The sequence below is a fragment of the Mus pahari genome, chromosome 10 (assembly GCF_900095145.1).
Source record: "Mus pahari chromosome 10, PAHARI_EIJ_v1.1, whole genome shotgun sequence".
Taxonomy (NCBI): Eukaryota; Metazoa; Chordata; class Mammalia; order Rodentia; family Muridae; genus Mus; species Mus pahari.
In genome coordinates, this window is record NC_034599.1 from 50353658 (window position 1) to 50377783 (window position 24126).

The following is a 24126-nucleotide window of genomic DNA, read 5'->3' on the forward strand; positions in this document are numbered from 1 at the left end:
CCTCCCTCCCTCCCTCCCTCCCTCCCTTTTCTCCGGAGGAGTTTCTTGAGTAGATCAGACTGTGTCTTCCATTGGATCCTGAAGCTTGGGTGGGGTGGGGTGGTCATGCATACCCCAAGCACGTGCTCTCCCACCAGGTGCATTCCCAGCTGAGTGATTTGTTGCTTTTGTCCCACTCGTTCTTCTCCTCTGGGACTCCAGTTGTGTGTGTCTGTCCTCTCTCACACCCACTCTCCCACTGGCTCTCCCTCTCCTCCACCCATAACTTTGGGTAATTTTTCTTTAGACCCATCTCCCATCTTAAAGCTCAAGAACTCTGTCTGTCTGCCCAGGCTGCTGTAACACCACCTTCAATGCTCTTATCATAAAACATGACTTTCATTCTCCACTGGAAAGTCATTAAGGGACTACAGAGCCTGGGCTGGTCTGGAACTTGCACCCTCGTGTCTCAGTTCTTCACATGCTACGATTCTGGGTGTGTGACACATCTCCCAGCTTGTCTTCTTTCACATAGCCATTTATCATCATTTTTAGACCCTTACGTGCTAGCTTGAATGCTCACACGAGTCTGCTTCTCCTAACTGCCTTTTCCTTTCCTAAATGGTGGCCCTTCCCTGCTTCCTTGTGTGGCTCCTCAGTCTCACTGGATGCTGCACTCTCTTGGTGTGTGTGAGGGCTCTGGATTATGTTATCATGCTCCAAAGACCTTGTCTTCTAGGAAAGGCTTCAGTTAGCAGCAGCAGGCTTGGCCCTCCTGAGGATTAGCTGAAACTGGATTTCATGACCCGATCCCAGCCCCAACCCCCAACTGGAGTCCCAGGGCAAGACTCAGAACTCAGCCAGTCTGCTTGTCTTGAACTGGATAGAAGCTGAAATGAAGCCCAGAGGAGAAGGGGGGATGTGTGTCCAGTGTGGCGGAGGGGATGGGCTAAGAGCTCAGGCCCCTCGCCCCAGGCCCAGCTTTGTTCCTGTGGGACCCTCATGCTCTCTTCCTGCTGCCATCAAGCTGACCCGAACTCTATTTGGCTGATCTATCCTTCTCATCCACAGGACTTTAAGTTCCCTGACACAAGGTCGTGGAGGTAGTTGCCAAATTCTTTGCTTCTGGACATCACGTGGTCCTGGCCTTCCCTTCCCCCTAGCACAGAAGGCTCCTTTCACCTCCAGGCCTCAATTAACTTATCTGGCTAATAACACACTGACATTCCTCTGACAACCTTTCAGTCAAAAGGGGGAGGTGTATGTAGTCGTATTAAGTATCAGAAGAATGGGGAGCCAATGTCTGAGGGTCTCATTGGGACATCCTGAGAAACCCTCATGGGCTGTCTCAGCCACTGACCAGCGTGGAATGCCATCTGGCCCGTTCGTCAGAAGTTAGGAGTCAGTCATTGTCACTTGGGGTGATGCCTGATAAACCTATCCTAGCCGAGCACAGAGTTGCACACCTTTAATCCCAGTACTCAGGAGGCTGAGGCAGGTGGACCTCTGTGTGTTCACAAGGGTAGCCTGGCTTACATAATCAGACCCTTGTCTGGGGAAAAAAAAACAAAAATAAAAAACAAAACAACAAAACAACTCCAGCTACCTGTGTAGCAGACTGCCCCCTCTTTTATCCTCATCCCAATATAGACAGGGACACCCTAGCCTATTAAATAGCTTCTCTTGGCTTCTTCTCTTCCTTCAGTTTTGCTTTCATCCTATTCCAAATCTGGCCATTTCTGGACCACTGCAGTAGGCCCCAGTGGGTATCTCCACATCTCCCCTTCTCACTCTGCAGCCAGCATGGTGCTCTCTCTGTGGGTCACAACACTAATGCCACCCGTTCTGCTCTGTGTGGAAATTTTCAGGTGGTTCCTTTGCTCTGTAAATAAAGACTAAAGTCCTTAAATATCTCACCCTGGTTACATGGCTCCGCCTAGCAACCCTCGAAGACTCCCCAGCCCTGCTTGCCTGCTCATCTCTGCTTCGGGTATGTTCCTCCTGTGCCTCAGGCACTACTGCAGGACTCGCCTTGGGCATCCCTTGCAGTGTCACAAATCCCGTCCTCCCTGGGATCACCCAGGACTCACCTCTAAGCAGAGGAAGGGCATTTTCACTCTGAAACATGTAACAGAGTTTTAACATAGCCCTTCCCTGACTTCTGAATGGAGAATCAATGGAAGAGAAAACTACACAGGTTTGGGGTTCACCTCTTCAGTTCAGAACTTGTTTCTGAGCATATGTAGTCTTGGCCCAGGAAAGGCCCTGACCTCCAGCTGGCTGGCCTGAATTCCAGTGAGACTTACCAGAGCAGCTCTATATCGATTACAAGCCATCAATAATGCATCCCTTCAGAGGGGCCTAGGAAGCCATTAGCTGGGCCTGCAGAGTCTGAGGCATGGCCTTGGAGAAAGTGGCTGCGTGTGCCCATGGGAAGTTCCCATCAGCCTAGGCCAAAGGGCCCCCATCCCCACAGACTTCAGGAAGATTACCTCATGGAACTTCTGAACCTTGTATATAGAGAAGTGGCCCTTTATTCCCTACAAGATAAGGCCACCATAAAAATTTATGAGCCATATTTTCTCAAACTCTGAGACTGCTAGTCCATCTGAGGGCTGGGTTGTTGAGGCACGGTATCTTGAGTCAGGAGTTGGGACTGTGACTCTGCCAGGGCTAGGGGCCCATAGTAGCCCCAGGTTTGGGTTGAAGTATGACAAGGACCCACATCCATGTGTGACCAAGGTCAGGGCCAGTAATGGAAGCTGAGATTATAAAGTTCATACTGGGTGTGTAAGCAGGACCAGTCTACAGCCAGGATCTGGGCTCAGTGTATATGGCACAGTCTTTGTCTATATTTTGCATCCAGTTGCCTCTCAGACACCTCTAGGATGAGAGGTGAAGGGAGAATCCAAGTGCACAGAACTTAGGAAACTTCGAGTCTTGTAGGTTGGCTCAAAGAGGATACAGAATTAAAGGAATTTAGGGTAAGTGGAGAAAATAGTGACTGACATATAAGAATGAAGGGTTTATGTCTAACTCGGCCACAGAGGAGGAAAAGGGACTAACTCTGCCCTTAAGAACCCCCAGCTTCCTCTGGGAGGAAGGGGACATCGTGTGATACATCAGGGCAAGGGGGTTGGGTAAAAGTCTATATAGAAGTGTAAAACATTCTAAGGCTCATCTGGCCAGGAGGCCACACCACACCCTAAAGGAGGCCATGGGTTTGTCCTCTGGAGAAATGGAACCAGAAGCTTAGCTCCCACGCTGTGCACTGGGCAGGTGCCTGAGGAGAGAGGTGCATGGCTGAAGAGTTATAGAAGGTCCCCCTCCCCAGTGATAAGCTGTTCCCCTGCCCTGTTTCCAGTGCAGAAGCACACACCCAGAGGTGTGTCCCTGACAGGTCAATGAAACGTGCACATAGTGACCCTGGGAGATGCCCAATGCTAGGCCACCAATGCTGGTCACCACTAGGCCACGCCAACATGAGTGACTGAATGCTTTCAGTTGTAAACTTGTTCTGCTTTCATAGAAATGGATGGACTGAGAATGAAAATAGGCTGGGGGGGGGGGTGGCCTAGTCGGGAGAGCAGCCACCTAGCACAGGAGGCTTTGAGTTGCAGTCTCAGAGCTGCATGGAGCCAGGCAGAGCAGCATGGCAGCACTCAAGAGTGTGACCAAGTACCACAAGGTGAAGGTGAGGTTGGAGCTGCATGTGAGGACATGAGGCCCTGTCTAAGGAAGAAGAGAGAGGTGAATGGAGACAAAAGTAACAGAATGAAATCAGTGTGGTACAGAGAATTCCAAGAGGCTACTGTGACTGAGGGCCCAGCCGGTTGGAGACCAGGAAAAGCCCCATGGAGATCAGCCATGTGATCTAGGACAGAGGGGACAGGGGCGTCATCTGAGTTAGGTTTTCCAGAGTCTATGAAGGATGCGCAGCTATCAGGCGATGTCCAGCAGTAGAACAGGAGACAAGTGAGTTGCCTAAGAGAGCACTTGAAGATGGAGCTGGACTAGGAGTGGGTTAGAAGCTGAGATGAGGGGAAACAGAAGTGAGGAGGGTTTTTTTTTTTTTTTTTTTTTACTGTAGCTAAAAACACCCGAGGGAGAAGTCTGGGAGACAGTGGAGTACTATTTTGACCAAGCACACTGAGTATATGGTAATGGTTCGCAGGCAACTGGATATGCCAGACTGACTTTGTAATCAGGGGGCGGGGCGGGAGATAACGCTCTGGGACGTCATGGACAAATAGGCAACAGATATCAACACTCTCGCCTAAGTAGAGGATGCAATGTGTACTTCGAACACTAGGTGGCAGTGAATACTCACTACCCACACAGACCCTTTGTCCAACACCCAGATGTCTCAGGAAGATTTGAGGTGTGGACACCTATCTCAGTCACAAACCCGGAGAGACATTTAGAAGCTTTCCTCAGAAGCTTTTCAATGATGGGTGGGGGTGGGGGGTGTTACCAGTGAGGTTTTGTTGTTGTTGTTTTTATGCTTTGTTTTGTTTTTTAACCACATCTTCAGAAAGGGACATAAAACTCAGACATAAAACTGCATGTACAAACCAGGATACTGAGGCCAGAGAGAGGGACAACCCTCCCAAGGTCACATATCCCTGTACTATCTAGCCGAGAGCCATCTCCCACAACTCATGGAAAAGGGAAATGGATGTTACTGGAAGACAAACCTGACCAGCCTGCAAATGCTTAAGCCATGCTAGCTTGGGGATGGGAGTCTCCTAACTTCCCTCAAGCACCTGTCTGAGGCGCCCGCGGAGCGCCTTCCTTCCATTCCTTGGAGGCACACAAGCAGCTAAGGGCGGCTTCAAATCCAGATGTCCTGACGCTGGCTCAGTGGCCTTCCTATAAACTACCGTTGACTTTCTATTCAGGGACAGTTTTCTTAGAGTAGGGCCTGCCCACAGGGTTACGGTTGGGGAAAAGGTTCCAGTATGTTGTGTTGCTAAGAGCTTGCTAAGAGGTGCAGTGTCTCACCTTTGGGTGCTCGGGCCTTTCATCGCCACGTCCCAGGCTGCCGCCCAGGTACCGGTCCCTGTCCTTGCCACTGGTGCCACCCCGGCCCCACCCTGGCAAGCATCCCCACCTGCAATCCTGCCTCTTGCAGTTTGAGATCCGGCAGCTGCGTGCGCACCTGGCACAGCAGGACCTGGATCTGGCAGCCGAGCGGGAGGCGGCGCTGCAGGCCCCACACGTGCTCAGCCAGCCACGCAGCCGCTTCAAGGTCGTGGAGGCTGGCACGTGGGCGGAGGAGACAGCAGCGGAGAGCATCGTGGAGGAGCCGAGGCCCTCGCAAGGTGAGTGCGCTGTCCCCAGAGCCCCAAGGATTCCTACCTCACCTCACTTCAGGTCTCTAGAGGCACAGAGAGGCTAGGACGGGGGGGGGGGGGGGGATTCCTAGAGCTGGGACCACTCCAAAGTTAGTACCCTCGCCACTGCCTCTCAGAGCCCAGGAGGAACATCTAGCTAGGGGATCTGATGCAAATTCAAAAGTATTCAGATCTAGCAAAGCCATTCTAGTCCCATTGTGCATTAATAGTTGTTACTCTTTTTGTACTTGCAAAAAAACCAAAAAAACAAAATCGGGGATGGATGGGTAGATGGATGGAAGGAAGGAAGGAAGGAAGGAAGGAAGGAAGGAAGGAAGGAAGGTAGGTAGGTAGGTAGATAGAGAGTGCAGCCCATCATACTGGGAGAATCATGGGAGCTGGAGCTGATGGCACCTTGTAGCTCCCCTGTTGGGAACCAGATGAAACAGGTACTAGCTTGCTTTCTCCAGTTCTCTCCAGCCTGAAGCCTCAGCTCCCGGGATCCTGCCATCCACTGCTAGAAAGGACTTCCCTCCTCAGTTAATCCAACCTAGTTCTCTCATACTCTTCTCTCTTCAGAAGCCCTGGGCACCAGAGGTTTGTCTCCTTGGTAATTGTATCTCCTGTCAAACTGACCAGCACTAACTACCATGGTGACAGAACCAGGCTCCTAGTCAGAGGTCTGAGACCTTCGTAATGGACTGCCCCTTGCGAGGGCCCAGAGAAGTCCAGGTTTGAAACCAGAACAGCCTGTGGCAAGCTTTGCAGGCGGGGCAAATGGAAAGCCATCACATGAGTGGTAAAAGGCAGAGGTGCGGTAAGCCCAGCCTGGCGCTATTTCTAGGTCTAAAGCTCATTGCTTCTTCCAGGCAGCTTTGACCTGGAGAAGCAGGGGATCTTGCTTCTCTGGACCCTGATTTTTACCTGCTGTCAAGAGGGGTCCTTACAGGGTTGTAAAGAAAGCAGCCACACCCAGAGAAAGATGGTGCTGGACCTCGACATGGGACTTCCAGACTCCCAAAGCCAGCTTGGTCCAGGAGTGACTTCCCTTTGGTCTCCTGTGCTCCCCCTTACATGGAGGGCAGAACTAGAAAGAGCAGGTGGGGCAGGAGGCCGCACTTCCTAACTCCATGGCTTGAGACTGTAGTGGCCTCACCTCCAGCTCCCTCTGCTGCCTCACAGGAGCCCGAGGAACCAACAGTGTGAGTGATTTCCCCCCCCACCAGTGTACAGTGACCTCCTAAGTCATCACGCCCCCCCCTCCCGACTTAACACCTGGACGGGTTCCCTGTACTCTCTCTGAAAAAAATGCCCAAGTCCCTTCAAGTAGTGTGGTCATTCGTTAGATGCCTATGACAAAATGCCCCACAGGGAGGGGTTTGAGGCACAGAGATAGCCTCACTTTTCTAGGTGCTAGAATCCGAGATCCGGGTTTTGGTAGGGTCGGTCCCTCCGCGGGCAATGATGGAGAACCTATTCCTTCTTCTTCTGGAGCTCTTGGTGGTTATTGGCAATCCTTGGCTTGTGGAAGCACCCGCCTCTGCTGTCATCTTTACATGGCACCTCCCTTCGTGTCTGTGTCCAAACCCCGTATCTGTACAGGCGCACCCTACTCTAACAGGATCTTATCGTGACTAATTGCACCGCAATCGTGTTTCCTGATAAAGCGGATATCCTTCAGTATAACACACGGAGGAGGGACATGGTTATGCAGTCAGCAACAGATGCTAACCAAGACCCCTTCCTCACCTGCTCCTACCCCATCACCTGTGGCATCCCTAGAAACCTCCCTATCTTTTAATGCATACTTATCTGGTATATAGCAGACACCCACACACAATTCAGTCCTCAACTGCACTTCCACAGCCAGAGAGCCCTCAGTGGCACGGCCAGTGCCTCTGAAGCAGAGGGCAAAATGCAGAGGCTGTGAGAAGCCTCCATGATTCATGGCCTGAAATAGTCCAGGAACTCAGGGTATCCCCCAGCTGATTTCTCTCTGACCGGGAGACATGTCCAGGGTGGGGATTTCCATGACACGAGAAATTACAGTCAGATGATCGAAGAGCATTCCGGGCCACTCTGAAGATTAAGAAAGGGCAACATTTGTTAGGAGCTGTGACTTCCAAGGCAGCAGGGCTCAGAGGCCCTCTGCATGCCCAGTAGGACACAGACAATCCAGGCATTAACCTGCAGACATAGCAGTGAGTCACAGGAGCCTTGGGACACGGCCAGCATCACCTCTGCGTGGCTGTCACTCCTTAAGTGGGGGAGGGCTGCTGGGGAGGGCAAGAGTGCCCGCTCCAGCTCCAGCCCAGCCACATCCCTCCGAAAGGAAAGAGCTTCCTGAAGTTGCCAGCAGGTCCCAGTCAGACAATGCCGACTGCCTTCTGTTTAGACTCGCTTCAGCACAAATCATTTTTAAAACCTGGGCTGCAAAAGTTCCAGGCTTTGGGGCCTGCCAAGTTCACAGTGCCCCTGTATAGTCATTAATACTTCGCTCCCAAATTTATTAGTCTTGAAACTTGCCCATAACTTATGAAATACAGCTCCTGGTGGGAGTGCCACAGATTTTCCCATATATCACAACTTTGGCGTCCCCCTTGATGTACCAGCGTCCAGAGAAGCAGCCACAGAGGTGCCTCTGGCCAGTCTGCCCTTGGCCTTCCCTCTGCCAAGCAGCAGGGAGCAGGAAGTTGAGCTGGCTGCAGGGTTTATCCTTGGGGGAGACGGGACCAAGGTACCTTTGCTGGCCCCAAGTATGTGGGCCTAATAAAAGTGCCTAGGACCCTAGGAGCCTCTGACCTGGAAGAGCCTTGCATCTGGCCTCTGAAGTAGCTTGAATGAGTCTGGGACCCAGGTCTGGCCTTGAGGGTTAGCCTCCCCAAGCAGGGCTAGCTTCATGCCCTGTCTAGTCCCATAAGGCCCTGGGGCTCAAGTCACTGCTTTTGCCTTCCTGGCAGATTTGGTGTTTTTTTTGTTTTTTTGTTTTGTTGTTGTTGTTCAGAAACAATGTTAACTCAATCACTGGGCGCAACAACTAGAATCCTAATCTTGTACACCATAATACATCTAAAACCTCCAGTGGCAAATCCTGGTGGATTCTGTATATATAAACTGGGGAGATGCTAGTAGCTACATCTCGCCCTCTCGCTATCCCCACCTAAAAAGCCAGTTTTGGTGCTTTTTAAAGCTACTCATTCCAACAGCTTGTCTGGTCTCCGAGCCCTGGAAGCTCTTCCCTGAGAAAGCCTAGGGGTTCCGTTGTGTGCACTGCCCCCAGGCATGGCATGCCGCAGGTACCCTGGGGATGCCAGCCAGCATCTTCTCAGGGAGGGCTGCTGCGCCATTGAGGAGCGGGAGAATGGGCACAGCCTCTTAGGCTCTGCGGTGTGTGTCTTCCTCAGACACCCTCACTACTCAGCCACATGGAGCTTAGCTGTCTCATTATCTCCAAGAGGCTGGGCCCAGCCAGCTCGGGTACCTTGGTGGCTGAGATGTGGGATGCCTGCAGCAGGCTGCAACTCCAGGCTGCCACCACCCACCCCAGATCTGGGACAGTGGTGAAGAACCTGAGTAGGGGGATCACAGGAGTGCAGTGTACTGAAAGCTTGGCACTGGGCAGGCCTACAGAGGAGAGCAGGGTATCCGCTGGCCAAGAGGTTGGTGTGAGTTAGCAAACGGAGTTGCTAGATACATTGGCAGGGTATAGGCCCGCTTGTTTTAGAAGGATTAGCATGTTAAACAGTCACAGCCTGGTCAGGCTGAGGGTTACAGTCACAATGGGTTCATCCTGGTTGCTATGTGCTGGAGAGGTGGAAGCTCTGTAAATCCTTGTACATTAGGCATTTATTTCCCGATGAGATAGAAGCCCCTGCTCCTCTGAATGGTGGGTGCTCCCCAGTCCTTGACTGTGTTCCCGAGGTGGGAGCTCCTCCTTACTCTAATACCTGGCAGAGAGCTGGGCCCTGGGTAGGTGGGAGGCACTGAGTCCTCTCTGGGAGTGGAAGATAGATGATCTGGAGGCCTCTGGGACCTTCTGGTGTTTCAGGGCCTTCTAGCCATGTAGCCCAGCTATGTCACATTCTAGAAGAGCCTTGTGGAGACTCGCTTAACAAATGGAGAAACTGAAGTCTAGCAAGGGGACAAGACCTGATCAAGATCTAGACCAGTGGTAGCACCAGAAAACAGTCCCTGCTGCCTGTCCCCATGGCTCAGTGGCCCTGCACCATCTGTGGTTTGCCGGGAACAGTCACTTCTGCTTCCCAGTGCAGTGGCAGAACTAGGCTGTAATTATAGCGAAGGTTGTGGATGGATGTCCACAGAGAATCTGTACTAGCTAATGCAGGAGGCAGGAGCCAGCCTGGGCCACACCCTCCGCTCAGCAACAGTTCGGAACACACCTCTGACCGCAGGCATTTCAAGATCAAAAAGAGGCCAAGAAAGCTTTTAAGATCCGTGCATCTCCCACTCAGTCTCTAGATCTGAAGGTGGACTGGCTTCAGCAGTCAACTCAGGTGTACCTCAGAAGGTAGCCTCCAAAGGCATCAAGTCTGTCACCTGCGGACCTCAGCCGGCAGATAAGCCAAAGGGTGTGCTGAGGACTCCGTATCCTGTCATCGTAGGTATGCATCGGAGGCCTTCTGTGTGTCTGGCTCTATTCTAAGAACCTGACCTGCCTGTTAGCTCTCTGTAATCGTCACAATAACTCAGGAGTGTAGCCATCGCCATCCCCATTTTACAGTGCTCAGAGGGCAACTTAGCTAGAACATGGTGACACTCACCACATGCACCCTTCTCTGCCCTCATCTCTGTAGAAGCCACAGTGAAAGATGACATGAACAGCTACATCAGCCAATACTACAATGGGCCCAGCACTGGTAAGTCTGGGTTGGGACTGTTGGCATGCAGTATGAAGCCCCAGGACACGGTGACCCCAGCAAACCCTAAACCCAAAGATAGGTACGGTCTGGCCTGGCTTCAGATAGCAGGTCCCACCATTATAAGCCTGTGATGGCAGAGCTTAGGGTTAAAACACACCTGGAGCTTTAATCCTCATCTTATGGGTTAGCTGAAACCCTGACGCCCTGCAGCTGCCAAGGCCAGGGCAACCTGATCCATCTCTGACCATGAGAGTCGAGTGCGGAGCCCTACAAGAGGAAAGGGTTTGTAGTCCAGAACTCAAGTGATCTTCCATCCCATGCTCAGGTGGCCCTGGTAGAAAGCAAACTTATTCAGCATAGCTGGCAGCAGGCCTGGGTAGTCCTGATGTGCTTAATGCTTCCTTCATACCCTTGAAATCCTTGAGGATGCCTGGTGTGTTTTCCACGGGGGGTGGGGTGGGTAGGGTGGGGGGAGGGGTGGGGGGTGAGGAGTGAGGGGAGGGGGATTGATTTTATACCCAGACCCGTTATCATATTGGTTTTCAGTAGCCAAAGTTTCAAACCTTGAGTTTGGATTTTACAGTCCTTGAAATTCTTGCACTCTCCACTATAGGCATAGAAAATATATGCTATCTAACACATATTTGATTGTTTTTCTTCTCCACCGTCTAACCCCCCTAAGACCAGTTCTCTCTTTTCTCCTTTCGCCTGTCCGCATCTAAACTGCTGGTTCTCCAGCTCTGACCCATCTTCTCAGTCCTCTCCCCATAACTTTGGGGAGAGCCCTGTAGCTCAACAGCCAGCGTACCCTACCATCAGCCCCACTGCCTCTCAGAGAAAAGAGCTGCTGTGCGCTGAGAGCCCTGAGGGGAGTCAGTCTTCAAAAAACAGACCACTCAGGACATGCACCACACTCCTCCAGCTCATTTAAAACTCCCAAGAGTGTGGCAAGGTGGAACTCAGGGGCTCTCTGGGTAGCCAGCTGGTAAATTCCAGTCTCCAGGAGAAATCCTGTCTCAGAAAAATAAAGTAGAGAAATACAGGAAGACATCCAACTCACCCCCTGGGCTCCACTCACACATGGGCAGGTGCTCCCATACTCACGAGCATCAACTACTCCCACTCCCACTCCCACTAATAGTAATAGTAATAATAGTAATAATAATAATAACAACAACAACAACACAGTCACTCCTCAAGAGAACCCAAATCCTTTCTCCTGGGATAAGCTTTCTGGGTTGACTGGGATGGACTAGGTTGGTCCATTGTGAAGATATTTCTGCATCTTGGTTTAAAAGGCCCACAGCAGGCTATGTGAGGCTCCCCTCCCAGACCACTTCCACCACCCAGAATCCAGCAGTCCTCACTGAGTACAACGTGGACCTCGAGGCCAAAGCACTAGCTGAGACACGCTTCCACTGAGAAGTGCTTCTCCTGGGAAGTGTTGCGGGTCCCGATTCATGGGTGACTGGTAAAAGAGTGTCACGTGTCTGTACTGCAGTTCACTGAGGGGAACGGGCAACATCTCCCCCAGTGTAAGCAATGATCATGACATAGGTTCTCAAAGACTGCCCTTCACCATGGCTGCTTCTGTTGCCCGGCCCCACGCTGGCCTTCAAAGTGACGGAGGCAAAGCATGATCAATATAACCTTTCTTAGCCAGACAGGGGGGCAAACACCTTTAATTTCAACACTCAGGAAGCAAAGGCAGGTGGACTCCTGTGAGTTCAAGGCCAGGCTAGTCTACAAAGTGAGTTCCAGGATACCCACCAGAGCTACAATGTGAAACCCTGTCTCAGAAAACAAAACAACAAAACACACACACACACACACACACACACACACTATGTATGTATGTATATATGTATGTATGTATGTATGTATGTATGATGTTATTTCTTGCAGACAGTGGAGCCCCAGAGCCAGCGGTATGTGTGGTCACTACAGCTGCCATAGACATCCACCAGCCCAATGTCCCCTCAGACCTCTTCTCTGTTGACCTGCCTCTGAAGCTCAGCGGCAACAGCACCTGCGCCAGCGCCACCTCGGAGACCACCTCCCACTCCACCTGTGGCTCAGTCACCAGGGCCCAGAGCGCCAGCAGCCAGACATTGGGTTCCTCCACAGACTGTAGCACCCCCCGAGAAGAGCTGCTGCCCTCTAAGCCCAGATCTTCTCCCCTGCCACTGCTTCTGCCCCCTCAGCAGCTGGTGGCAGAGGCCACAGTCCAGGACCTGATGTCCTCCCTGTCAAAGGACCCTTGCCCACCGCATAAGGCCTTGGACCCAGCACCCCTGGCCCAGCCTACCCCAGTGGCCTCAGTCCAGACCAGCCCTGAGCTGGAGCATAGGGTAAGTCTGTTCAACCAGAAGAACCAGGAGGCCCTCCCTGTTCTTCAGATCAACCCTGTCATCCACTTGCAGCCCACAGTGGGGCTGGAGGAGAAGTTCAGATCTTTGGAATCCAAAGAGCCAAAGCTGCATACGGTTCCCGAGGCTTAGAGAGCCTACCAACTTGTTGAGTGCAAAGAGGGGAGACAGCCATCTTGACACTTCAGGACCCCAGAGGCCACCCATGGCCATACATGGGGCTCAGGATCCCACCTGATCTCCCACAGGGTGCTGTCTGCCTCCAGGGAGGTGAGGACGCCAGGCAGAGGCCACATGCATCAGACCTCAGTCAGAGTCCAGAGCTGGGGCCTCCTTTTGCCCTCTCAGGAGAGGGTGGTGCTCCTGGCTGGGGTTTTGGGTTTTTGTTTCGTTTGTTGTATTGTTTTGGGTTTTTTTAAAACCATTTTTATAAAAACCAGCCTATGGCCCAGCTTCAGCAGGGTACAGTGTGGGGGCCAGCTCAGCCTCTTTCGTTGCCTTCGTTCCTGATGTCCACCCCGGATTCTTGGGGACAGCACTGTGAGCAGGGGCTGCCCAGCCTCACCCCAAGCCGTCTTTCCAGAAATGCTGAGGGAGCCACCACAACCACGGAGACCACACCTGAGCCTGTCTCACCTGTCATTCTCTCATTCCAGCATGGACATTTCCAAGTCTTCACAGGCCATGAGGGGATGGATCTGGAGGCGGGAGGGGGATGGAAGGGGAGGGACAGCCATTTTATGACCCTGGCTTTAATAATAAAAACCAGCTGCACTGAGATGTCTGGCCAGTGGAGGTTTTTGTTTGTTTGCCATTGTCTACAGTGGTTCAGGGTTCACCAGATACACACTTATCTGGGCCACTCTATCTCCTCCCTGGCAGCCCCCAGGCCTTTACAGAGAGCCTTGAGCCCGTCCGCAATGGCCAGTGAGTGCTTTTCCCTCCCCTATCTCTCCATCAGAATGGAACCCACAGCTGTGCCTCCCTCCCTGGCAACTCCTGAGCAGCTCTTGGACCCAGGGCTCCACTCTTGAGGGCGTCAGACTCAACCTGGTCCAGAGCTGAGTTCAGCTCTTATTTTGCCATCTGCCCAGTTACAGACATGCATGACATTCCTGGCTTTCTGCCCAGTCCCTGGTCATTTTCCTAGATACCCGACCCCAACTCTCATCCCAGCCTTGGTGAGGCCCATGTCCTCTGGTGGACTGGACTGCAGCAGGCTCAGCCTGGCCTAGTTCTGGCTTTCCTTCTCTCCCTCATCCTCCCAGGCTGCTCTCGGCCCACCTGCCCAGCATCTTTCAGAGTTGTGTTTGTATAACCATCAGGCTTTCTCATGTGTGTGTGTGTGGGGGGGGGCAGGAAGGGATGGTTTGCTGTTTTAAGGGATCCTGTCCCTCCACATGACAGGTAAGAGTCACAACCATTTGGGACGTAGCTGCCACTTCTTTGAAGTCTCCCCTTCACTCTTTAGAGCTTGCTGTATAGGTGTGCAGCCTGCCCTGCCTCTGATGAGTCAGGTGTCCTTCAGTTCCTGGAGCCCCTTGAGTTAGCTCTGGAGGGGCAGCAGTCTCATGGTGTGATCAGCAGCTGCCCCTTTGCCTGCTTCGAGGCTCAGGACACAGAAGCACCCTGGGACGGTGGTTGAAAAGGAGGGAATTGTTAGGTGTAGGCAAAGGCCACTCCTCGTTCATGAGATCTGTAATAAGGGTGCTGGAGGATTGCCAGGTTTGTTCCCTGACACAGAAAAGGGATTGGACAGCCCCAGAAAACAGAAGAGAAGCCTCAAGAAAGGGGGAGTAACAGCTTTATCTCCCTAGGCCTTAGAGTCTGCTAAATGGACACAGGTGTGGGTATTTTACAGGGCTCTGAAGTCCTCCCCCTCTCCCCTATTGGTTTGTTTGGATACCACTCTTAGACGTCCACAACCCACCCTCTCCGTACCCAACCACCAGCAACCCGTCCTCCCCAAGCCTGTGAGCACATGGCCTCATGCCCGCTCAACATTTCTCCTCAGTACCTTGTGGGAACAAGAAGCCGCTATCTCATGGAGCCTACTTCCACTTTCCGTACTTATCTATACCCACTAGAGCTCCTTTGTTCCATTGCTGTTGGGGAGGGCCAATGGCTGCTCTCGTTGCTTCCAGCGGAGAGGGGGTGGAGTCTAGGGCTGTCAATCCAAGAGAAAAGAGACTTTTATGAGATAAGACTCCTGGGGGTGGGGGCAGTTGAGGGGGTTTCTGTAAAATGTCTGACAGGCAGCGCATCTAGTGCTCTAGTCATCTGCAGGACTATCTATAGGAACAAGAGGACTAAAGGAGCGGAGAGGAGAATATGAGATGCCATGACAGTACAGCCCAGAGTGAGGCAAGAGTCCCCTAAAAAAAAAAATCATCCCACAGAGTAGCAATCAGCCCTGGGCTGGTCTCAAGGATGATGAGACTGGATCTGCTTTCAGATGCTCTGAGAGCTGTCAAGGTGGCTAGACGCTCAGTCTGAGGTCCCTCCCACATGGCTTGAGAAAGAAGAAATGATTTAAACATCGTTTGATTTTTTAGTTTAAACAATAGAGGACCTAGATCTCTTGGCTGGAGGTAGGCTTGAATTGAGCCAAGATCATGTCTGGAAATGATAGTCACAGGCCTTTGCTCTTTGGCTGTTTCGTGGTTATTTCTCCGTGTCAGAGTCAGAGAGCCAGCCTGACTCAGGAAAGCCGTCTGGAAGACACTTTAAGACAAATATACTTGGGTTGTGTCTTAGGGGAACTATTGTTGTAATGAAACACCATGACCAAAGCAAGCTGGGGAGGACTTAGGCTTCCACATCGCTCATGCTCATTGGAGGAAGTTAGACAGGAACACGGGCAGGCCAGGAACCTGGAGGCAGGAGCAGATGCAGAGGCCATGGAGGGTGCTGCTTACTGGTTTGTTCAGCCTGCCTTCTTATAGAACCCAGGACCACCAGCCCAGGGGTGACCCTACTCACCATGGGCTGGGCCCCTCCCCAACAATAGTGAATTAAGAAAATGCCCTATACCTGGATCTTATAGAGACATTTTCTTAGTTGAGGTTCCCTCCTTTCTTTTTTTTTTATTTTTATTTTTTTTATTTTTTCCAATTTTTATTAGGTATTTACTTCGTTTACATTTCAAATGCTATCCCCAAAGTCCCCTATACCCTCCCNCCCCCCCTGCTCCCTTACCCACCCACTCCCAGTTCTTGTCCCCGGTGTTCCCCTGTACTGGGGCATATAAAGTTTGCAAGACCAAGGGGCCTCTCTTCCCAATGATGGCTGACTAGGCCATCTTCTGCTACATATGCAGCTAGAGACACGAGCTCTGGGGGTGCTGGTTAGTTCATATTGTTGTTCCACCTATAGGGTTGCAGCCCCCCTCAGCTCCTTGGGTACTTTCTCTAGCTCCTCCATTGGGGGCCCTGTGTTCCATCCCATAGCTGACTGTGAGCATCCCCCTCCTTTCAAATAGCCCTAGTGTGTGCTGAATTGACATACACCTAGCCAGCACAGGTCTGAAGTAGAAGGGCTGAATCCTATCTCCAGCCCCAACTTCTTAGTAGCTCAAACAGTAGCTCATGACAGTTTATACACAAAGGGCATTTGTTCCTCTGAAGAACTGGACTCAGTGGTCTACACTGAATGGAAGACTTGCTGCAGAGTCCCGTGATGACTGGCTGTCCTCCTTCTATCCTGGATAGATTTGTCCGGATGAGTCTGTGCTGCATTGGGAACAGGGACTGGCAGGCGTTAGCTTGAGAATTCTTAAGCTTTATAAGCTCATCAGCAAGTGGTAGCAAGCAGCCACAACTGAGGAGAATCAAGTACTCAGACTTGCCTTTAGCAGTGCCTAGCCTGAGACTGTCCCTGGCTGGACGTGGTGTGACCAACAGCTTGAAAGCCTGTATCCATAATCAGCTCATGTGTGCCCACAAATGCCAGCCCAGAAAGCTCTTTCTGTTTTTCCTTATCTGCTGCTGAGAAGCTTTGTGAATATGGGTGGGTGGCTCTGAGTTCTCCGCCATCCCTGAGTTCTCCACCATATCCTGCAAGAGAAAAATCCCAGGGGATACTGGGGCTGTACCTCCTGACAAAGGAAAACTGGAAGTTTATTTGTCCGAGATCTAATTCTGTCCAGTGCTGGAAAAAGTAGCCGAGTAGTGACTTTGGAGGGATCTTGGGACCAGTTTGTCCCATCTGCAATGGAAGAAGAGATGAAGAAATCTTTGGTCGGGGTTGCTCATTCCCTCCCCACACCCTCCAGTCCACCTGCTGGGCTAATCCAGTCTGTCATCAGGAAGAAGTTACTATGATTTAGTCTTCCCTGGGAGAGGCTGGATCAAGTAGTGGGATTTCCATACCATGTCCTTTAATCTTCCTATGGCCATGTTGACCCCGGCCTAGGGCCACACAAGGACCACTTTCTATGCAAACCACACATGCTCCAAGAGGCAGCAGAAGCTCCGCTTCCTGAACCCACTGGGCACAAGCTCTATGATAAGTGTTTCTCAGCTCCGGCCTCACATGACCCCCAGACCCAAGGTCTTAACTTTTAACTCACCCAAGGTAACAGAACAGGAAGTCAGAGCCAGATGCAGAATGGAAACAGGTAAGTCCAAATCCCATTGGCCCATTGCACAAATGGCCACAGGTATACTAGGAGGAGTCCAGGAGCCAAGAGTTATCTGCCCCATTCTGCAGCCCACCCACCTACCAAGTCTCCAAGTGTTAGGCATTTGGAGAAACCCCAGAGCCAGGCCTACGAGCCCATTGTCAGCCCCAGCTGGCAGCCAGGGTTGCATTCCTCACAAGCTTGCCTCTGCTGCCCAGTGCATCCCTATGTGGTCCCTGTACGAGTAGGCTGGAGGCCTTCTAGAGAAACGGCTTGTGGTGCAAGCTTTACACCTGTGACTTGGCACCAAGTCTAATGCTGTCCAAATGAAACAGGGTCATTGGTTCTCTCAGACTGTCCAGCAAGATTCCAGACATGTGCTGGGCCTGTATTTAGGTCAATGCTACTCGGCTCATTTTTCAACAGAAATTGGCTATTGGCAATTTCCCTAGCAGATTCGCAGAGTGTGGATCTGATATCTAATAGTCCCCTCTGTTGCTCTGGGGTGCTGTTCTGGGAATGCTTCCTTTATTGACAACACTTGGCAGAAACTGTGAAGCACTTAAGAAACACAGGGACCTACGACAGCCTATCAAGCTTCACCCGACAAGAAGCTGATCTTTGCTGCTCTCCGCCCGTGCTCAGAGCTGTGGAGATGTTCCACCCTGTTGGTTCACTCATTAAGTAATTACATAGTGATTGATAGGTCCCAGTAAGGGCCACTTTTTATCCTCTAGTTTTATGACAGGCTCGGGTTCAGATAAATCAGGTATTCTTTTTTAAGGCCCGTGGGTCAGAGAAATTCCAATGGTTGGGGCACAGTGAAGGGGATCAGTTATCTTCTTACCAGAGGATCCTCTGTAGATGCTAAGATGGGCACAGGTACCCATGTTCTCCTCTTTCTCATTAGCAACCATGAAAGGGGAGGAGCCTGCTCCAAATATCTGCTCTTATTGGTGTAACTCTTCAATTTCCTGAACTTTAATGAGTTCCCAATCGTTTATGATCCTTTATTCAAAAACGCCTCTGGAGTAAATGTTCCAGTTGACCCCTTCTCTCAGGTTTATAATCTGTAAGCAAGCATGGGTGAGCACCCAGGATGAATAATTTACCCATAATCTAGAGACCATTGAATGCTATTTCTCCTCAGTCTGTTTATGTCAAAGCATCTAGAAAGTGAAAAGGTGACTAAAGGAAGCAGGAGTGCCCAGGGCACGATGGGACAGAAGCAAATGCTGGACACAAGAGCAAAGGATGGAACAGCTGCAGGAAGAACAGCATTAAGACCCAGCAGCGCCCTCACCTCCAGCCTCCCACCCAAACATGCCAGTCCTTCTCGGCCTCTAGCTGTTAGTGGTACCTGGGAAGTCGCTGCCGAGACAGAGGCTCCTAGGTATACAGTTCATTAAGCCAGTCCTGTAAGTGCTACTGAGGGTAGACAGATGAGCAGGCCAAGAGTAAGGGAAGTAAGAGCCTTGCCCCTTCAGGATAGGAGAGGAATATGGCTGGAAGTCTGCTGAACAGGGCCCGGATCCCTACCTCTCCTCAGTTGGTCCTGATTAGATGTCTGTCCTCCAGGCTTTCCCTCATTTTCCTCCCAGTGACTTCTGCAAAAAGCCACTGCCTCCTCTACCTACGTCCCTTTATATAACTGAACTAGAGTATGAAGAAGGTGTTAAAGGACATCCAGCTGGCAAGTGTTGGGTGTGGCCAGGCCTGCCACAGGGAAAGACAGTCTTGGATGTTGGTTGGCTCACCAGTCAGCACAGTGAAGCCTCAATTTCTGAGGCCTTTCTATATGTCAACAATCCTATGGAGCGGGCTGAGGTCCAGATGTCCATGGGTCCTCACTAGTGGGAGGTATGTCTGGCACAGAGCTCAGCACTGGTGTCCCCCAAGTTCAGAGTGCTTGGAGATGAGCTTTGGGGCTACTGTCCCAGTTTTCTGCATCATGATGGGCGAGATGGCACTACAGGCTCTGTCATTTGCAGGACAGGACCCTATCAGGTCAGTAACCAGTAACCTACCCGCCCTGGCCCCTAGGACTGAAACCAGCCCCCTTCCTCAGCCAGCTGCCACTCTGCTGAACTCTTGTCCCTGGTCCTGAGCAAGTACAGCTGATTTAAGCAGATTATCCACCAGGGCCTGAGCCAGGTGAGCACTGTAGATCTGCTGCCAGCCAGCACCCACCGCCAGCCAGCACCCACTGCTGGCCAGCCAGCACCCACCTCTGCAGTGAACCACAGGACAGTGGAGGAAACCATTATGGGGCATTTTAAAAGAGTAAGAATTTCACTTTTTAATGGAGTACTCTTGACGGGACTGCAAAATCGAACCACTTCCAGAAAACCCGAGCAGGGGATTATGGATTGTCTCTCTCAACTGAGAGCCAGCTGTCAGAGCATTAGAACAAATGTAATGTCAGGTGGAGATGGTGAAGACAGCCACGCGGCAGAGGTGCAACGCGTGAGGGAGTCAGAGGTCTGGGAACACAGGGAGAAATCTTGTGTTCGAAAGTGTGTTGGGGGTGGGGTGAGGGTAGAACTGAGTGGGATATACAGAAAAGATCAGTGGGGCAGGTCACTGAATGCTGGTTTGAGTTGATGCTGCTCATGTTTCAGAAGGGCTCGCAGGGTAGCCTCGTGGCTTCGGGGAAATGACTGGCCAGCAAGGAGGCAGGCAAGATAAAGAGCATGGGGGCTGAGAGGGCGAAAACCGGACAGGTCTGAACACCCCTGCATGTACAGAGGCAGGATCAGCAGAGAGCAGAGGAGCCAAGTCTGAGGGTGGCCGAGACCCTGGAATGTGTAGAGATAGCTGTCCTTGGTATCACGAGTGTACACAGGACACCAGACAGCATTTCTGTTCCTTCTCTGGAGCCCTCTCTGGGGAGAAAGCCAGGGCCAGGCCTCAGTTACACCCCTCATTACAGAACGACCCCACGGCAGATACTCCAGGCCTGTGGTAAAAGGTCTGGCTTTCATGGCTCCCCAGAGTGCTATAGCTGGGGGGGCCTATGAAGGTGGGCCAGCACTTCTTAGAAGGTCTCCAGCCCAGAGAAGAGGCCCCTTGCCCATTAGTCCGTCAGAAAAGCCCACTCTGGGTCCCAAGGGAGACTCCCACAGGAGTGGGGCAGCTTAGGTGGCAGTTGCTATCCACTGTAGGAGAAGGAAGGTGATAACTGAAATGGCTATGAGAATTTCCTAAGGGGACAGGTGCTTTTGACAGTCTTGGACCCTTGCCATAGCCCTGCAAACAGGCTTACTTCTCCTGCTCTGCAGCAGAGGAAATACAGGCTGAGATAACCACCTCCCCCCAACCCTGCAACAGCTCACTAGTAAAATGTAGTGGCAGGATTCAAACACCGGACTGGATGTTGGTAATGCTGTGTAGGAGAGACCCCACCCTCGCAGTGCTCTGCTGCCTGCTGCACCCTCAAGGGCGGGCCTCCTTGCCTTTGGAGCCCTGAGAGCTTTGTGACCATCCTGACATGCTGAACCCAATAGTAAGGACAGTGAGGCTCAGAGTCAGCAGTGAGTGCCCAGCCTGCAGAAACCCTGCAGCCCTGGCCAGAAGCCACCCAGGGCTGGGAACTGGAAGGCCTTCTCTGAGTGGCGTGACTGGTCACCCTCCTGAGCTCCCAGCAAGGATTCAAACCCAGAGCCTAACTTTTCAGATCAAGTCATACAGATAGGGATGGGGGGAGGAGCACCGGAGTTCACAGACCATGTGTGGCCAGAGGCTGTTATAGGGTACTCATTCCCTCCATAGCTTAGTGAGTCCCCTCTCACTCCAGGACTATCCTGGGCTAGTCAAGACAGCAAGGCTCTTATTACTAAAGAGAGACCCTAGAGCTGGGGTCACTTTCCCTGGGAGTTATCAAGCCCTAGCTATGATTGTTTGTTTGTTTGTTTGTTTGTTGTTTGTTTTTCGAGACAGGGTTTCTCTGTGTAGCCCTGGCTGTCCTGGAACTCACTCTGTAGACCAGGCTGGCCTCGAACTCAGAGATCTGCCTGCCTCTGCCTCCCAGGTTCTAGGATTAAAGACATGCGCCACCACTGCCCGGCCTAGCTATGATTCTTATAGTTGCTGAACAAAGGCTCTCACAACTCTGTGTGTCTGAACCAATATCTCAGGGCTAGAGTAAAGCCTGCTCACCCCTGTTCACCCCAATTCTAGGTGCTGCTGTCCCTTACAGTGTGCAAGACCTGGGTATCTGGATTCCTAGACCATCCCTGTTTCTGACTTGCTTTGTGACTCCAAGAAAACCCTTGAGCTCCTCCCTCCCTAGCACAAAAATAATGACTTCTATGTGCCCCACCCCTGAGGGTTGCTGGGATAGCTAATGACATAATGGAAGGGAAAGCCCTCTGAGAATGTTTCAAGGGAAACACAAGCTGAAGGCTCCCTTATCAATAATAGATGCCCGGGGTGCATTTCTGCCAGCCAGCGCACGCTCAGCACTTCTGGGGCCCAGGGGATGCTCTTTTATTTCATTTGCTGCCACTGATAGTTCAGAGTGGGGAGCAGGGTGGTGGACCGATGGGTACCCTGCCCTAGCTCCAACAGCCAGCTCCTGAGCTCTTGCTACTGTGCACATCCTATCTGTTCCCTTGTAAACAATGTCTCAGAGTCACCCAGCTTCAGACAGGAGGTACCTGCCTTTTCCTTTTCCAATATTGGCTCTAAACCTACCCCTCACACATTGAGGAAATCACAACATTGCAATTTTTTTTCTTCACTTGGTGCTATGGCTCAAAAGTTTGGTTTTGGGTCCTGATGCATGGTTAATTTAATTATCTGAAGAAAATGATGGAACACTCGCTACTAATTTATTACCAGCTACCAAGGACACAGTGCTGACATAATTTCATACAGAGTCTCAGCTTAGGAGTACAGGCTGCCTACTCGCCCTGAGCAACCAAATGAAATTGACTACCCAAGAGGTCAGCCAGGACATTAAACAATGTGATGACTGTGGCAGAGCCCCATGCCTGAGATTTACAACACGCCTTTCACCTCACACTCCAGGAGCCTTCCTAACATCAATTAGGCCTTATAACTGGGAGGACCCACCTCCGCCTACTCTGCTAAGAGAAGGGGCATGGACTGTGGATCCTGTGGATCCAGGTTGGGACAGTGCCACAGGAGAAAGCAGACTGGAGCCATGCTGAGAAATGAAATGCCCTGCGTCCTGAGCAGAGCACAGAGGAACAGCAACCCAGAAGAGGCTTCAGGAACGACCATCGGCTTGTTCTTGGGAATGCCGGTGTTTGTTCATGCTTGGTCTTCTGCTCCGAATGTACCCCTTTCTCTTTCAGCCACGCCCTCTGAGCCCGGCTAGCTGCCACATCTTTACTCCAGACGGCCCTGCTGGCTTTCAGGTTAAGGACCTTGATTGTCGAAACTTACCACTAATCTTCAGTCCCTAAGAAGGCTGTCAGCTCTGTCAGCTTTTGTCTTCTCATCTGTAGTATGGGGATTTGTGAGACTTTTTTATTTTTTTTTCAGAGCTGAGGATGAACCCAGGGCCTTGAGCTTGCTAGGCAAACACCCTACCACTGAGCTAAATCCCCATCGCCGATTTGTGAGACTTTAATGAGACCATGTATCTAAGAGCCTCAGCTCAGCATCTTGGGCATACAAAACTCTCAAAAAAAAAAAAAAAAGGTCTTTACACATGCAGTGTGAGCTCTGTCCACACATTCAAAGGTTAAAACATAATGAGTACCTAGGTCAAGCCACTATCTTGCAGATGATGAACATGAAGTCTAAATGGAGAAGGAAAGCAGGCATGGTGGGTCATGCTGTCATCCTGGTACTCTAGATGAGGCAGAGGATAGCCATGAGTGTGAGCTATATATTGAGTTTTAGGTCAGCCTGGGCTATAGAGTGAAGCAGTGTCTCAAATAATTAATAATAATGATAGAATTTTATCTTGTATAATAATAAGTTATTATTCCAAAAATTAAGAGAAGAGGAAAAAATAAATAGGCACCTTTCAACTAGGGTCTGGATGACCAGCCTAGATGTCCCCAGGTGGCCCAACACAGGGATAACAGCAGAAACTTCTAGAGGGACCAGAGGGACCTGACTACCTTGGCCACGTGACTAGTTGTGGGAGGTAATGGAGGTGATGCCCAGCGGACCAAACCTCCAGGGCCCCTGTCCTACTAGACTGGATGACAGGGAAAGCAAGTGCCAGCCTCCTTCCGAGGCCGCCTCAGAGCCTCTTGCTACTGCTGACAGAGCTCTGAAGCCATGTACAGGGAGAAGAGTCCTAGAGAAGCTGTGGTGTGAAGGAAGCTGGGACGGCGGAAAGGCCATGCACCTCCAAGCCAGAGTCAGTCCAGTGTGGTCCGGTACGTCAGTACTCACACCACTGGCCATTATCTCCACCCTGTGCTCCACACAGAAGGCAGCAGCAGTGAGATGGTTACTTCAGATCATCCAGTATGTAATCAATTCTTAGTAAGCTATATTTGCCAAATTTTCTGCTTTACATTCCAGTTCTCCTACTTGCTATGTGACCTGGGGCAAATTCCTGGGCATCTGATTTCCTACCCACTTGCAGGGTGGTGTGCACCAGCATTTTAAAAGCCAAGGTTATCAGCAAGTCTTCTTCACTCAGTCTCGAGAGTCCCACAAAACTGGGGTGATACAAAATCCTGATATATATATATATATATATATATATATATATATATATATATATACTCCTTTTACAGGATTGTCAGTCAAGAGCCTCCAGCTAACTGTATCCATCTGGCACAATCAGTCGGGTTCTCTGGGTTTCCAGCTTTCTCCAGCTCACTTTTATGTCCACCCAAACAAACCCCCTAGTCAGAGGCAGTGTGATACACAGTCATACTGAGCATTCCTTTCAGAATGAGAACATAAGGCGCATTTATGGCTGGGGTTACCAGCCCTCCAGCCTGCGC

The 24126-nt window shown here is 51.2% G+C and overlaps 1 protein-coding gene across 2 annotated transcripts in view; it reads left to right on the forward strand.

Moving 5' to 3' along the window:
• The window catches only part of Tmem266 (transmembrane protein 266), a 112564-nt gene extending 99221 nt beyond the window's left edge, over window positions 1-13343 (forward strand). For both annotated transcript variants that reach the window (XM_021207891.2, XM_029543804.1), the window contains exons 9-11: window positions 5114-5303; window positions 10130-10192; window positions 12101-13343. In XM_021207891.2, coding sequence (XP_021063550.1) covers window positions 5114-5303; window positions 10130-10192; window positions 12101-12696 — 849 coding nt within the window. In that variant the 3' untranslated portion in view covers window positions 12697-13343. The remainder of the gene's footprint in view (window positions 1-5113; window positions 5304-10129; window positions 10193-12100) is intronic.
• Window positions 13344-24126: the final 10783 nt, after the last annotated feature.